We start from the raw sequence: 15,634 nt of genomic DNA on the forward strand, positions 1-15,634 counted from the left end.
ACAGTCTTTGGCTAAGCTTCTCATTCTCAGTTTTCAACCATTTCTTCTCTGCCATAATTTGCCAGTTGCTAGCAAAACAACATTTTTAGCAGACCTTTCTAATATTCCTACCTCCTTATTTAAAAACTTTGGGGGTGATTTATCAAAAACTGTGCAGAGGAAGAGTGGTGCAGTTTCCCATAGCAAACAATCAGATTGCTTCTTTCAGTTTTAACAAGACCTCTGTAAAATGAAAGAAGCGATCTGATTGGTTGCTATGGACAACTGGGCAACTTTTGCATTGCACAGGTTTTGAAAAATCGCCCCCTTTGTCTTTATACATCCATATACCTCATCCAGATTTTCAACTTTGTTGTGTAAACTTTAATTTTGCTCCTTCAGATGTAAATATTCAGCAGGCAGCAAAAACCAAATCACAGTATGCAACAAAATCCAATGTTAGAAGAAAACCTCATGTTATACAATATTTACACTCAGATATGCCTCCTAGTTGTCTCACCAAAATGATACAAATCTACCCACCACACACTTTCACATTTGGCTGTATCTCGCCTGGAGACAGATTTTGTTTCAGATTTATGATGAATTACCGTATTTTTCGCCCTATAGGACGCACCGGCGTATCAGACGCACCCAATTTATAGGTGCAAAATCTAAAAAAAATTAAGATTTTGAACCCAATAGTGGTCTTCAACCTGCGGACCTCCAGATTTTGCAAAACTACAACTCCCAGCATGCCCGGACAACCGTTGGCTGTCCGGGCATGCTGGGAGTTGTAGTTTTGCAACATCTGGAGGTCCGCAGATTGAAGACCACTGCATAGGAGGTAATACTCACGTGTCCCCGCCGCTCCGGACCCGTCACCGCTGCCCTGGTTGTCGCTCCATCGCTGTCGCCGTGTCCCCGTCGCTCCGGAACTTTTCTGCTGCCGGCCGGGTATCCTCGCTCTCCGTCGCCGCCATCACGTCGTTACGCACGCCGACGCACGGTCGCGACGACGTGATGACGAGGAAGGAGAGCGCCGGCCATACAGGGGATCCCTGAACGGAGAAGACACCGAGGAGGCAGGTAAGGTCCCTCCCGGTGTCCTGTAAGCACTAACCCGGCTATTCAGTCGGGCTGTTCGGGACCGCCGCGGTGAAATCGCGGCGGTCCCGAACAGCCCGACTGAACAGCCGGGTTAGTGTCACTTTCCCTTCAGACGCGGCGGTCAGCTTTGATCGCCGCGTCTGAAGGGTTAATACAGGGCATCACCGCGATCGGTGATGTCCTGTATTAGCTGCAGGTCCCGGCCGTTGATGGCCGCAGGGACCGCCGCGATAGGGGTGTATTCGCCGTATAAGATGCACCGACTTTTCCCCCCCAGTTTTGGGGAAGAAAAAGTGCGTCTTATACGGCGAAAAATACGGTACTCTTTTTGATTATCAGAATTGGCTTTTCCCCTCATAAAACTTGCAAGAATAAAAAATAAAACAAAGCTCTGATCCCTACAAAAATGTTAGGATAGAAAAAATGTCAGTCACAAGTCATATGTAGTCAGCATAATAAGCGCTCTGCAATGGGTACATCAGTTTAGATTGTTTATTTTTCCAGTCCACTAGTTCTTCAGCCAGTTTATGTTCTAATGCACAACACATTTAGATGGATATTGCACTCGTATATGATTTGAATAATTTTCCACAGATGACACTGTCAGGAATCAGATATTCACATTTTCCTGTTTGATACTTCCTTCATAACACTGACCGGGAAAAAAAGTGCATACATTCAAAAACAACACGACCACAGTACATTTTCTGTATAAGTTGAAAATATTACATAAAAATGGACCTGAAACTGTATAAAAACACTTGAAACAAAAGTTTACACACATATATATATATATATATATATATATTCTATATGTAATATATAATGGAGTTTAATTAAGATTTTATATAATAGACCCAATAAAATAGTTCAAATTATTACAGTAGAAATGAGAAAATCAAAAGCCACAATAAAATGGAGAAAACAGGTTTTCTTTCCTGTTAAGGTTGGATCTAAAGCACAAATACAGGAGCTATGGGGGAATTTATCCTGTTATTTGGAGGTATTGTGTTCTATTTATGTCGCAGGTTTTTTGGCACAAATGTTTTGCGACTCTCTGGGTAGCAATTCCAAAAGTGCTCTAGTTTAAAACACTTTGGCTGAGATATATCAAAACCTGTCCAGAGGAAAAGTTGCTCATAGCAACCAATCAGATTGCTTCTTTCATTTTTAACAAGGCCTCTGCAAAATGAAAGAAGCGATCTGATTGGTTGCTATGGGCAACTCAGCAACTTTTCCTTTGCACAGGTTTTGATAACTCTCCCTTAAGTTTTTACTTTTGCCGTAGTTAGCAATTTACTAAGTGCGACTTTTGGTCTTTGGCGCATTATGTTGGTGCACAGTGGTCTGTCTCTGTGCATAATTATAATAATAATTGTAAAAATAATGTGCCACTGCATGAGTGGGCATTTAATGTATACCAAGACAGGCCCAAGAACCAGTGAAAAGCGGGAATGGGAAAGGTAGATTACGTCCTGAGGTGTAGAAAACCTTAAAAGTGCTTATTTTATAGTGAAATATTTTGCCTTGTGTTTTCCATGAAATTAATACATTCATTCATATAATCCCATTAGTCATATTTACAATCTGGATATCTGTATGCAAATCGGGCATCACATTTTCTCCAAGGTTTTAAGATCTCCATTAGTCCATTAATAAACTTCCGTGCCTCCAGGTCATTAGTAATGTTTTTTGAGCAATCTTTAAGAAGTTTGTCAATTTCCCCTGGGTGAAATCTGGAAATTTTCCAGCCATTATGTAAGGCAGAAGGTCCTTACATATTAATATTATGTTCTGTTTCTCCGTAATATTGACACAAGATGAAAGCGTTGGTGGACAGTCAGATGATAGGCAGCTGAAAATATCAATTTCTTCAGGCTTAATTTCATACATTGATTTTTCTGCAATTAAAAAGAGATGAGATCCTAATTTTATAACTATGAACCAAAAGTAAATAGAGTAATATTAATTTCCTGACATTTGAGGTTTACTAAGATTCACCATTAAAGGAGAGCTGTATAAATGTTGAAGAATTATTGTTTATATTACAGAAATGGTTTTGTCCCTTGGCTGGTATGGCAACATATTGGTTTTTGTGCATTCCACATCAGATTTAAACCAAGAAAATAGAGATCAAAGACAGCACATCCAATAAATGTGTTCCTTTTATTACACCAATGCATAGAAGCCTTTCTTAAAGGGGTTCTCCGGTGCTTAGACATCTTATCCCCTATCCAAAGGATAGGGGATAGGATGCCTGATCGCGGGAGTCCCGCCGCTGGGGACCCAAGTGATCTTGCACTGCACCCCGCTTGTAATCAGTCCCCGGAGTGTGTTCACTCCGGGTCTGATTACTGTCGATCACGGGGCCAGCGCCGTGTAACCTCACGCCTCCGCCCCAGTGTGACCTCACTCTCCGCTCCTCAATGCAAGTCTATGGGAGGGGGTGTGACTGCTATCACGCCCCCTCCCGTAGGCTTGCATTGAGGGGCGGAGCGTGACATCACACGCCTTCGGCCCTGTGGTCGCCGGTAATCAGATCCGGAGCGAACACACTCCGGGGACTGATTACAAACAGGGTGCCGTGTGAAAGATCATGGGGGACCCCAGCAGCAGGACTCCTGCGATCAGGCATCTTATCCCCTATCCTTTGGATAGGGGATAAGATGTCTAAGCACCGGAGAACCCCTTTAAGCAATACCAACCATTTACGTGGATACATAGTACAGAAGTTATGATGGGCAGCAAATCATTTGAAAGTGTATATAATGCATTTTAAGGGATAATAGTGCAAATACAGTGACATCACAATATAATACATGTACTGGAAAATGAATAGAAACAATGACGACTCAGCAGTACCCGCAAATTCAGTCTTTATTCATTCGGTTTTCGTGTGCCAACATATACACTGAGGTGGGGAGCTGCAGAGATGTTTAGCAGGAGCGAGGAGTCAGCGCTTACTCCTCGCTCCTGCTAAACATCTCTGCAGCTCACCGCCTCAGTGTATATGTTGGCACATGAAAACCGAATGAATAAAGACATTGTTTCTATTCATTTTCCAGTATATGCTTTTGTGATACCTATATCTTCACAATAGAGCACCACCAACATACCTTTTATTTGTGCATGTATTCCCGTGGAGTAGCGAAGCCCTCCTGAAGTGCAGTTAACCCCTATATGAGCTGAAGTGCCAGACCAAATCTACTATTGAACAACTCACAATATAATGCTATCATGTATATGCAAATGATCATAAACATATATTGTCCATGCATCTGACCTAAGTTAATAATGCTCTTTATAAAATTATACATTGCCACCTGTGTTCACACAAGAATAGTTGAATTTATGATAAATCACTTGTGTATCCAGATTGGCCATAGTGTCCTCCACTAGATGCTCATGAGAAATGCCATGGCAGTTTAAGGGAAAGCCCCCACCTGTCAGATCACTACAGTTCCCAGCAAGCAGACAGCAGTGGAGTGGTGAATAGATAAGCATATGCAGCCATGTCGTGACGTCATGTCCACGGCCTGAACCCAGCGCTCAGAATGCCGGGGTGGCGTGCAGGAGATCGCAGGGGTTCCCAGAGTCAGGAACCCTGCAATCAGACATTTTATCCCCTCTCCTTTGGAAATACCCCTTTAATCATCTTTTAGTCCCCCTTGTGGTCCTCTGTCTGTATGGCTATGCTCATGGCTCCAGAGCAGTCGGCCTGCTACCCTCATGTGTCATGGTGCTGGGTTTCTTATTAGCATCTTGTACACACGAGCTGATGCAGTGGAGAAATTCATGTCATGCACCCTGAATTCAGAACGCTATGATACTATATATTCCCACCTGTGTGTCCAATTAAGATCATTATTGATTTGGGTCAGGTGTATGGACAATAATATGTTTATGGACATCTGCATATGTATACATGTGATGGGGCTATTATATTGTGATGTCTCTGTATTTTCACTGTTATCACTTCCCACTATATATGAATTATATGCACTTTTGAATTATTTTCTTCTCATTAAAGGGGTTATCCAGGAAAAAAAAAATTTTTTATATATCAACTGGCTCCAGAAAGTTAAACAGATTTGTAAATTACTTCTATTAAAAAATCTTAATCCTTTCAGTACTTATGAGCTTCTGAAGTTAAGGTTGTTCTTTTCTGTCTAAGTGCTCTCTGATGACACATGTCTCGGTAAACGCCCAGTTTAGAAGCAAATCCCCATAGAAACCTCTTCTTAACTGGGCGGTTCCCGAGACAGGTGTCATCAGAGAGAACTTAGGCAGAAAAGAACAAACTTAACTTCAGAAGCTCATAAGTACTGAAAGGATTAAGATTTTTTTTAATAGAAGTAATATACAAATCTGTTTAACTTTCTGGAGCCAGATGATATATAAAAAAAAGTTTTTCCTGGAATACCCCTTTAATTGATGGGTCACTAATGACAGCAGCACATACACATATAAAAGTGTGAGAAGTTGAACTGCAATACCTTGTGCAGCCAATAGACAACAGAGGCACTGTAAAAATCAGGCATGTTTTCAAGAACACCTTGAATGTAATTATTAAACATAAAAACTCAATGTCTAATCCAGACAGAATATAATTTAAATAAAATCATAACCCAAACAGTTCAAGCTATCTACTTTGTGATGTTGTCACACTCTACCTACCACTCAACATCTCTCTCTTCCTTAACATTAAAGCTGACCTCTCGTTTCAGATTACTTTTTGGGATGAGCTGCCCTATGTGTTCACAAGGAGCAGCACTATTTCAGGCCATTATGTAACGTTTATATTGCATTTTGTATTTCTGCTCTATCAGAGCTGGCGGGCTGAGTCTAATGTCTCGAAAACATTGATGGATGTCAATGCATGAGTACTTGTGCTCACAAACAACCGCCCACACGAACCCAAATACTTTGAAAAAGGCCATCCCTCTGCTCTAGGAAAGATCTAAAAGAAAAGTGAACACATGGTTTACACATGCAATATACAGTATATATATATATGTGTGTGCAGTATTACAGCTGAAATGTATTGCAGCACTGGGAAGAACAAGCACTCAGTTGTGCGCTTCTCCTTGTTCCTTCCAGCAATTGGTAGGGGACTTGTCCTTTTCCTATAATGGGGAAATATTCATACTGTCCTTAGGCTGAAACTGCACTTTCTCCATTTGCTCACATCATAGAATTGGCAATATAACCAGTGGCAGAACACAATATAGGTGTTTTGAGTAGCTGTCCAGGGCTTGAGAAGACCCGAGACACATTGCCTTCCTCCCTATGTGTACTGGTAACATTATTATTAATCAATAGTGTTTCATGGTTCTGACTATGAAGAACTACATAAATAACTTGAAGTATATCTGATATTTTTTTAGTGCTGCTGATTTCTATGTTGTTTGGATTTAAATGGTTATTGGTGAGCCCACCCTGAATGTGCGCATTTATTTATATATAGTGTTGTGCTGATAGGCCCTACTGTGCTGGATTTATAGAGAACCTGTCAGCTCTCCTATCTGTTTCAGGAAATACTTGTATTCCACAAAAATACAAGACCTAGTGCATTACTGGATGTTAAAGTTCCCCATATTATTACAATATATCATTACACATAGTGATACTGTCAGCAATGATTTCACAAAGGAAATGGTTACACAGTTGTCTTTTTATCCATACAAGAATAACTAGTGATACTGTTTAGCAAAAATATATTTAGCATGGCAGGTTGGTAATAGGAAAGGGCAGGTCCAAGTTGTGGAAACAGCCTAGGTCCTATGATCTACTTAAAAGGGGTACTCCGCCCCTAGACATCTAATCCCTATCCAAGAAGCAGGACCTCCGAGATTTCTGCTGTGGCACCCCAGACATACGATGCACGAAGCGAACTTCGCTCCCTGCTGGATGACTGGCGATGCGGGGGCGGAGGCTTGAAACATCACAGTCACATCCCGCTTATGACGTCACGGCCATGCCCCCTCAATGCAAGTCCATGGAAAGGGGCGTGATGGCCGCCATGCCCCCTTCCTTAGACTTGTATTGAGGGGTAGTGACGTCACGAGCCTCCAGCGCTGCACCCGGCACTCAAAACATATACGCCGGATGTAGCAAAGAGATTGCGGGAGTCCCCAGCGGCGCAATCAGACATCCTTCGGATAGGGGATAAGATGTCCAGGGGTGGAGTACCCCTTTAGTCTGACACTCTTATAATTCAAAACAAAAGAAAACTGTATGAAATCTAAAATTCAACATTGTGTTTTACCAACAGCACATAGAATACTAGATTGTGGGGAAATAGACACAAAAAAGCCCAGCCTGGACAGACAATCAGTTGGTTTCTACTATGGAGGAAAACATTCCAACCAGAAGTCTTTTCTGTAACTAAAATGTTGCTAAAATAATGTCTTATAAAAAAAAGAATGGGAATATTTAATTTGAATACATAAGCTGATCTCTGAGAATGTGTTTTTCGACTGGGGAACATGAGGCATAGATTAAGAATTCTACATTACATCATGTCCAGTTTATAATTCTACTCAAAGCTCTCTTCATTTCCAGGACTGCTCACTTCTGGGTGAATTTGACTTTTCCACAGAATGTCTCCATAAACAACATTGTAAGTAGTAGTAGTAGTAGTAGTAGTAGTAGTAGTGTGAAACAGAAATATTTTATGATGTAACATGCTTCTTTTTAGTAGAACTCTTCTAAAACCTATTCAGAGGTACATTTATGCAGGATATATTTGGAGTACTGTGCAAGCTTGGCACTCCACAGCCGGCTACCATGAAAATAGCTCTCTGCAATCACAATGGGGAGTAACAACCATGGGGGTCTGCCACTAAGACAAAATGCCTAGATAACATGTAATGCCTGTTTCTGCCCCTATTGCACTGCTGTGACAATGCCCCAGCTTGGTCGACTAGTCGATTGTGTTCAATCTTAGTAACCACACCCTCCTTATTTGGTCTGTTTTAATGGGTCCTTGCCCCGGCTTTGGTTTTGATTTTATCTTGTGTATTTATATATTATCTTGGCTTATTCTTTGACTACTCTTCTGCTTATTATATCTGTACTGTGATGCTCTCTCTGTTACTGACTTTGCTTGTTTGACCCAGATTTTCTATGTTTATATGAGAATTTTCTGTCTATTTTTGCTGTGCTGTTGTTGGTTAAAGGGGTTATCCACTATAAGTTGATTTTAGTACATACCTGCCAGACAGTAATGGACATGCTTAGGAAGAATCTGTGCTTGTCTTGGGGCTAAATGGCTATGCTGTGAGATTGCCATAATTCTTTGGCTAGATTTTTGTGAACTGGTATTTCCTGTTTGAGTTTTCTTTTTTGCCTACAAATTCCATAATTCCATTTTCCTCCCTCCCAAACATCAGCCACCCTACCCATTGAAACATAAATGAGCGGCATCCATTCAGAAGACCTGTGGTTTTCAATCAGGGTGCCTACATCTGTTGCATTAGTTGCAGATTGATCTCTCTTCCACCAAGTGATCCCTCCACCCATTGAAGCAGACAGGATCTCTGTCATCAGCTGACTAGGGAGTCAAGTCTCGGCCGCATTGCAACCTGGGAAAAATCTGAGACAACAGTCATTTTGTATGCTGTTAAAAATAAATATTAGGGTGAAAATCACAGAAGAATTGTGAGAAAACCGTCTCACACAGGTATAGACACTATAATATGAGCTACACTAGCTTTACAGCCCCAGTAGCATAACTCTTTTGTTCCATGACCTTTTTTTTACTTCTATGTGTTGTTTCTTACTCTGACTTTGCTGCACTCGTGTATCTCTGGCTCCCTCATAGAGATGCATGGAGAAGTAAAATGCTGGAGCCCTTTAAGCTGCTTCCCAACTTTCTTTGTTCTATCCTGGTCTCTGTTACTAAAGACAGATGTCTTATAACAACAGGCATTGAATGGCAGATTGCAGAGAAGTTAGATACCTAGTCTTTGGCCAAGACTTTGGATGGAGCTGATTTTGTAGAGAAAGTACTTATTTTTGGCAAATAAAGTGATTTACACATATATTACAGACCACGTACACTATAAAATGGAGAGAAGTTGTTTCAAATGCCAGGGGTCATCTATGCCAAAGCTCCTCCCTAGAGGTAGCTGCAACCTAAATAATTTAATCTAAAATGTTCAATTTTGTCTATCCCTTGTTAGAAGTGCCCCATGCATAGGCTGTGTCTTCCAGAGAGATACTCTATATAGTTGCTTTCCTCTCGAATATATTAAGGTAATGAATTATAGATACCTAATAACTCACAAAAGATTACTGAAAGTTGGGTTTTCTAAACGAGACAACCCTTTTAACTCTATGTTTATGCAACAGATTCTTCATAGTTGGAAATTCGTGGTAAATTGAAATGCTGTACTCAACATAGTGCAGACTTTCCATCATGTACAGACTAATGATCTGGTACAATATAAATAAACCTATGTTGTTAACTAAAGAATAACTTAAAGGGGTACTCCACTGGGAAAAACATTTTTCTAAATGAACTGGTGCCAGAAAGTTAAACAAATTAGTAAATTATTCCAATGGAAAGAAAATCAGATGGCACTCATCATAGTCGTGGTATCTTATTCTTTATTCAAAACGACATAAAAGCAGAGTTGCGTGTCAGGCAGGCATTCAGGCAAGGACGCCGGAAGCCTCCGCGTGGAGGTGACAGCTGTATCGCACTTCCGTGCTTCTTCGGGCACGGAAGTCTGGGCATGCTGAGAGTTGTAGTTTTGCAACATCTGGAGGTCCGCAGGTTGAAGACCACTGGTATAGGAGGTAGTTCTCACGTGTCCCTGCCGCTCCGGACCCGTCACCACTGCCCTGGATGTCGCCCTCCATCGCTGTCACCGCGTCCCCGTGGTGTCCCCTTCGCTTCCGGAACGTCTCTGCTGCCCGGTATCATGTCGCTACACACGCCGCTCCTATTGGATGATGGGACGGCGTGCGCGACGACGAAGGAGAGCGCTGGCCATGCACGGGATCCCGGCACGGAGCAGACACCAAGGGGGCAAGTAAGGTGTCTTGTAAGCTGGTGTCCTGTAAGCTGTTCTCCTGGTGTCCTGTAAGCTGTTCGGGATGCCGCGATTTCACTGCGGCGGTCCCGAACAGCCCGACTGAGCAGCCGGGTTAGTGTCACTTTCGCTTCAGACGCGGCGGTCAGCTTTGATCACCGCATCTGAAGGGTTAATCCAGGGCATCACCGCGATCGGTGATGTCCTGTATTAGCCGTGGGTCCCGGCCGTTGATGGCCGCAGGGACCGCCGATTTTATTGTGTATTTGCCGTATAAGACGCACCAACTTTTCCCCCCAGTTTTGGGGAAGAAAAAGTGCATCTTATAAGGCAAAAAGTACGGTACATCTTAATGGTCTATTCACATGTACAGTATTCTGCGCAGATTTGATGCGCAGGATTTGTAACTGCCGATTAGAAGCTGTGCTCAGTCATTAAGTTTACATTGAAATCTGCAGCAGAAAATCCTGTGCATAAAATCCTGCGCATCAAATCTGCACAGAATACTGTACATGTGAACGCACCCTAAAGGGGTATTCCAGGATTATTTTTATTTGTCTATTATACAGGGACTGTAAAGTTAGTGTAGTTCATAATATAGTGTTTGTACATGTGATTGATGGCTGGTCTCGCCATTCTTATGCGATCTTTGCCCTTATGTTTATTTTTCACAGCATACGAAATGAGTGTCGTCTCAGGTTATCAGTCATGTTGCAGTGTGCCCCGAGACATTACATCACAAGTCAGGTGTTCAAAGGGAGCCTGGCAGTGCTTCAATGGATGGCCTCACACTTACAAACAAAGGATCCTGGGACTTCCAACAGGAAATAGCCATTTCACAAAAATAAATCAGCAGCATTATGGTAATCTAACACCACAGCTCTTTAGCTCCAAGACAAGCACAGATCCTTCCTAAACATGTCCATTACTGTCTGGCAGGTAAGAACCAAAATTACCTTATGGTGGATAACCCCTTTATCCACTTAAGGACCCAGGGTGAACAGGTATGCCCTGATGTCCTGGGACCTAAGGACCCAGGGCATAACTGTATGCCTGTGGGACCGGACTGAGATGCTTGCAGAAATCATTCAGCAGACACCCTGTGCAAAACCCCTGGGGGGTGCTGGGACCCCCCCATGTCAGCGATCACCAAAAATCGCCAATCAATTCAGATCAGCGATTTGTGGCGATTCCAGGTCAATCGGGTCCCCAACACAACATCTATCACCCTTTAGCAGCAGTTACCGGCCGATGAAGCAGGACGCCTGCTGTGGGGGTGGGGGGTGTCCCTAACGGCACCCGCTCCTCCCCTACTCCGGTGGGTGCCGGGAGTGTGTACCTGTAGTGAGGGCCCCTGATACCCAGCATCGGCGGCGGGATCGGGATCCCCTGGAGCAGAGACAGCGGCAGCAGCAGGAGGTAATGCCGTGCCTCCTGCTGTTGCTTAGCAACAACTCCCAGCATGCACGTAAGGGCATGCTGGGAGTTGTAGTTTCTGCTGTTACATAACAACAACTACCAGTATGCCCTTTGGTAGTTTGTGCAAGCTGGGGGTTGTAGTTAAGCAACAGCTGGAGGCACATTTTATCTATGAAAAAGTGTGCCTCCAGCAATTGCATAACTACAACCCCCAGCATGTACAAACTACCAAAGAGCATGCTGGGAGTTCCAGTAGTGTGTCTCCAACTGTTGCATAACTACAAGTCCCAGCATGCCCTTCGTCAGTAAGTGCATGGTGAGAGTTGTAGTTTTGCAACAGCTGAAGGCACACTGGTTGCGAAACACAGAGTTTGTTACCTAACTCGCGCTGCAGCTCAAACTCCCAGCGGGAAACGCGCTGTAAACCCCTGCAGTACAAAAATACCCCATTTGTGGGCGTAAAATGCTCTACAGATGCACAACAAGGCTCAGGAGTGAGAGCGCACTATGTACATTTGAGGTGATTTGCACAGGGGGGACTGATTCTTACAGTAATTCTGACATAAACGCAAAAAAAAAAAAACAAGGGGCAATAGGAAAAAAGCCCCCCAAAATTTGTAACACCAGTATATAAATACCCAATGTGTGGACGTAAAGTGCTCTGCGGCGCACTACAATGGAGAAAGATTATGTCTGGAATTGAAGGCTATGTGCGTTTACAAAGCCCCCATGGTGCCAGAACAGTGGACCCCATTTTGGAAACTACACCCCTGAAGTAATGTAATAAGGGGTGCAGTGAGCATTTAAACCCCACAGGTGTCTGACAGATTTTTTAAATAGTGGTCCATCAAAATTAAACATTTTATTTTTGACTTGCACAGCCAATTTTTCCAAAGATCTGTCAAATGCCAGTAGGGTGTAAATGCTCACTGCACCCCTTATTACATTCCGTGAGGGGTGTAGTTTCCTTAATACGTCACATTTGTCCTTCCATTCCAAACAAATTCTCTCTCCAAAAGCTCAATGGCGCTCCTTCTCTTCTGAGCCCGGTAGTGCGCCCGCACATATCATTTATTTGGGATGTCAATTTTCCTTACAAGCAGAGAGCTTCAAAGTTAGATAAATTCTAAATGTTCAAATATTTCACCAAGAAATGATGCAAGTATAAACAAAAATGTACCAATATGTTAAAGTAGAATATGTCATGAAAAAATTATCTCTGAATCAAATACATAAGTAAAAGCATCCCAGAGTTATTAATGCTTAAAGTGACAGTGGTCAGATGTGCAAAAAATGCTCAGGTCCCTAAGGGGTTAAGAACCTCAAATAAAATTAAACCTGAGATGTGATTGGTTATTGTAGGCAAAAAAAAACTGCCAGTGTGGGTTTCAAGCAGATTCATAAATCTGGGTCATTGTATTATTTAACAGCCATTTTTTTTAGAAAAAAAAAAAGCCTGCAAAAAGCTGTCTTTTTTACGGGTGTAAAGATAGGAACTAGAACTGTGCTCAAAAATTTAGCTGTGCTGGAATATCACTTTATGTGTAATGGTTCTAAACTGCAATATCAGACACCACCAAAGAATAAGAGTGGCACTATTTAAGAGATATAGACCTTGTTTATCTAATCTCATGTATACAGTTTTACTAATATTCTTGTATAATAGGAAAACATTACTGTTAGTATGAGTGCTCTCATTAGGTTGGTTTTATCTTGAAATTGAATAGATGACTCTCACTTGTATAACAGCTAATGTGTAATCTACATTTATACTGCACTCTGTACAATAAAATTGCAACTCTGCAGACCGGAACAGTTGCGCTCTGACTGATAGCGACACATTTTTTTGCTTTTAGGCGTGAACAATTTCCATCCTAAAGTAGACATTAACAAAGTGACTTAGAAATGTGTGAACATTCACAGTATGTCACCTTTTTTAATAAAATCTCCTATTTTAAACCTTCATGCATATTTCTATGTGTCATAAGCGCAGCAAAGTGATTTGTTCATTGCCTTGTAGAAATAAAAATGCCCATTTATTCCATTGAAGAGACTACATTTCCATTACCTATTGATTTCAGGTCAGAAAGTAATGTTTCTCTGTGTGAATGCCTAATAAACTGGGTCCAGTCTGCTCTGTGCTGTGCTTAGGAGGACATTTTACATGCCTGGACCAATTAATTATTTTACTATCTTATATTCTATTTAAGTCATTGGTGCAGCTCATATCATATATTATTATATGCTGTTGCAACACAGTTTAGTTGCAAATGCACTTACATTTTAGGTAAAGGAAGCTCTTCTAGGAAATGTCACTGCCACGTAGAGAGTCACATGTAAGGCCCCTTTTACACTGCCGTTGTGACCCGGCAGGCAGCAGACATCAGGAAATAAGGGCAGAATAGAGGGAGAAAAATTAGTGCTTGCAACGTCTTTTTCTCCCTTTACTCCCACTACAAAAACAACGGTGCCAGACGGACCCCATTGTAGTCAATGGGATCCATCGGGACCCGTTGTTGCCTGTTGTGCCCCGTTCGGATAACGGACGTTAAAGGCAAAATGGCCGTTTTTGGACAGGACACAATGGCAGTGTGAAAGTAGCCTAATGCTACAGTATTTGCAGGCAGGAGCTATATACTCAGGCTGTCAATCAAGTCTGAATGGCAGTAGGTGTCCCAGAAAGCTGACTGTAACCACTTGCTGTAATTGTATAGCCATTCCCAGCCAGAAGTGATTATACTTAGGCTAAATTCACACTAACTCTGAAGCTCCATCTGGGAGCTCCATCACAGATTCCATTCATGCCAGAAACAACTTAGCTGAACTGTGCGGTGTACAACGGACACCAACGAATCTCATTGACTTTGAATGAGGTCTGTCTTGTTTCCATCTAATGTTCTCTGTTTTGCAGGATTCCAGTGGAGAAAAAAACTGTTCTGTAGTAATTGAATTTTCTCTCAGCTTATGTCCTGTCATTACAACAGATTCAGCAGACTAAGTCTCCCTGAACGGAGCTTCAACGCTGATGTGAACAAGGCCTAAGTTTTAGAGAACGGCATTGGATGCTGTTTTCCTAAACCTGTCAAGTGTAATGTAAAATATAAATGCTGTAAAATACTTCACTATCTTTGACTGCTAAAGAATTTAGAATTTTCACCACCCTAGAGCACTAGCAATATGACCCACAACTACCATGGATCACCAGAAAAATTTAATTTACCTAGGTTTTTGATCTAACTCTGTCTGACTTGACTTGTGGCTGACTACTCTCCATCTACACACCAGCCATTGCTAATAAAGACTACTCCTGGCTAGCATCCTACAGATTCCTTGTGGTTAAAAAAGAACACAATGGGGGAGATTTATCAAAACCTGTCCAGAGGAAAAGTTGCTGAGTTGCCCATAGCAACAAATCTGATAGTTTCTTTCATTTTTGAAAAGGCCTCTGAGAAATAAAAGAAGCGATCTGATTGGTTGGTATGGACAACTCAGCAACTTTTCCTCTTGACAGGTTTATAAATCTCCCCTAAAGTCTTTTAGACTCTGCTCCCTGGTTTAGCCCACAGTCAACATCATTAGTGCCACAGCAGATCCAAAACGCCTGTTGGCCTTGTTAAAGTTCGCTCAAGCCATAAATTCCATTGATGCTTCTTTGCTTGACACCTACAGTATGTGCTGGCTTCTGTACTTGCATAGCAGTGAACCCTACCTTGAGTACTTAATAAGACCTTTGGTCAGTGCCAAATTTAAAAAATGCATTCTGCTTACCATAGATGCCTGCAATTGGTTTCCCTAAAGCCCTCAAATGTGTTTGCTGCTGACTTCTTTCTAATTTTCCTGGTTTCTTCCATGTCTCCCGATTCTACTTCTGACATTCCCTCCTGGTAATCTGAACTCCAACTTTGCTATTGACACTCCCATGGTATCTTACTGTGTCCCTGACACTATGTTCTGGCATTGACTTCTAAGTTTTTTGGGTCTGTTGTTGACCCGGTTAGCTGACTACTCCCCTTCCTGTTTGGCTAGGTCATCTATGCACTTAATGAGGAAGGGACAATTACCCAGTTGGGGTTGCCAACACTTAG

General features: G+C 42.1%; 1 protein-coding gene across 1 annotated transcript in view; it reads right to left on the reverse strand.

Annotated features, from left to right (window-relative positions):
* Positions 1-2,184: 2,184 nt before the first annotated feature.
* DIPK2B (divergent protein kinase domain 2B) overlaps positions 2,185-15,634 on the reverse strand; it is a 258,319-nt gene continuing 244,869 nt past the window's right edge. The window contains 5 exon segments of the mRNA XM_056560162.1: positions 2,185-2,814; positions 2,817-2,990; positions 4,206-4,274; positions 4,373-4,412; positions 5,951-6,049. Coding sequence (XP_056416137.1) covers positions 2,660-2,814; positions 2,817-2,990; positions 4,206-4,274; positions 4,373-4,412; positions 5,951-6,049 — 537 coding nt within the window. The 3' untranslated portion in view covers positions 2,185-2,659.

This window comes from Hyla sarda, chromosome 2 (genome assembly GCF_029499605.1).
Source record: "Hyla sarda isolate aHylSar1 chromosome 2, aHylSar1.hap1, whole genome shotgun sequence".
Classification (NCBI taxonomy): Eukaryota; Metazoa; Chordata; class Amphibia; order Anura; family Hylidae; genus Hyla; species Hyla sarda.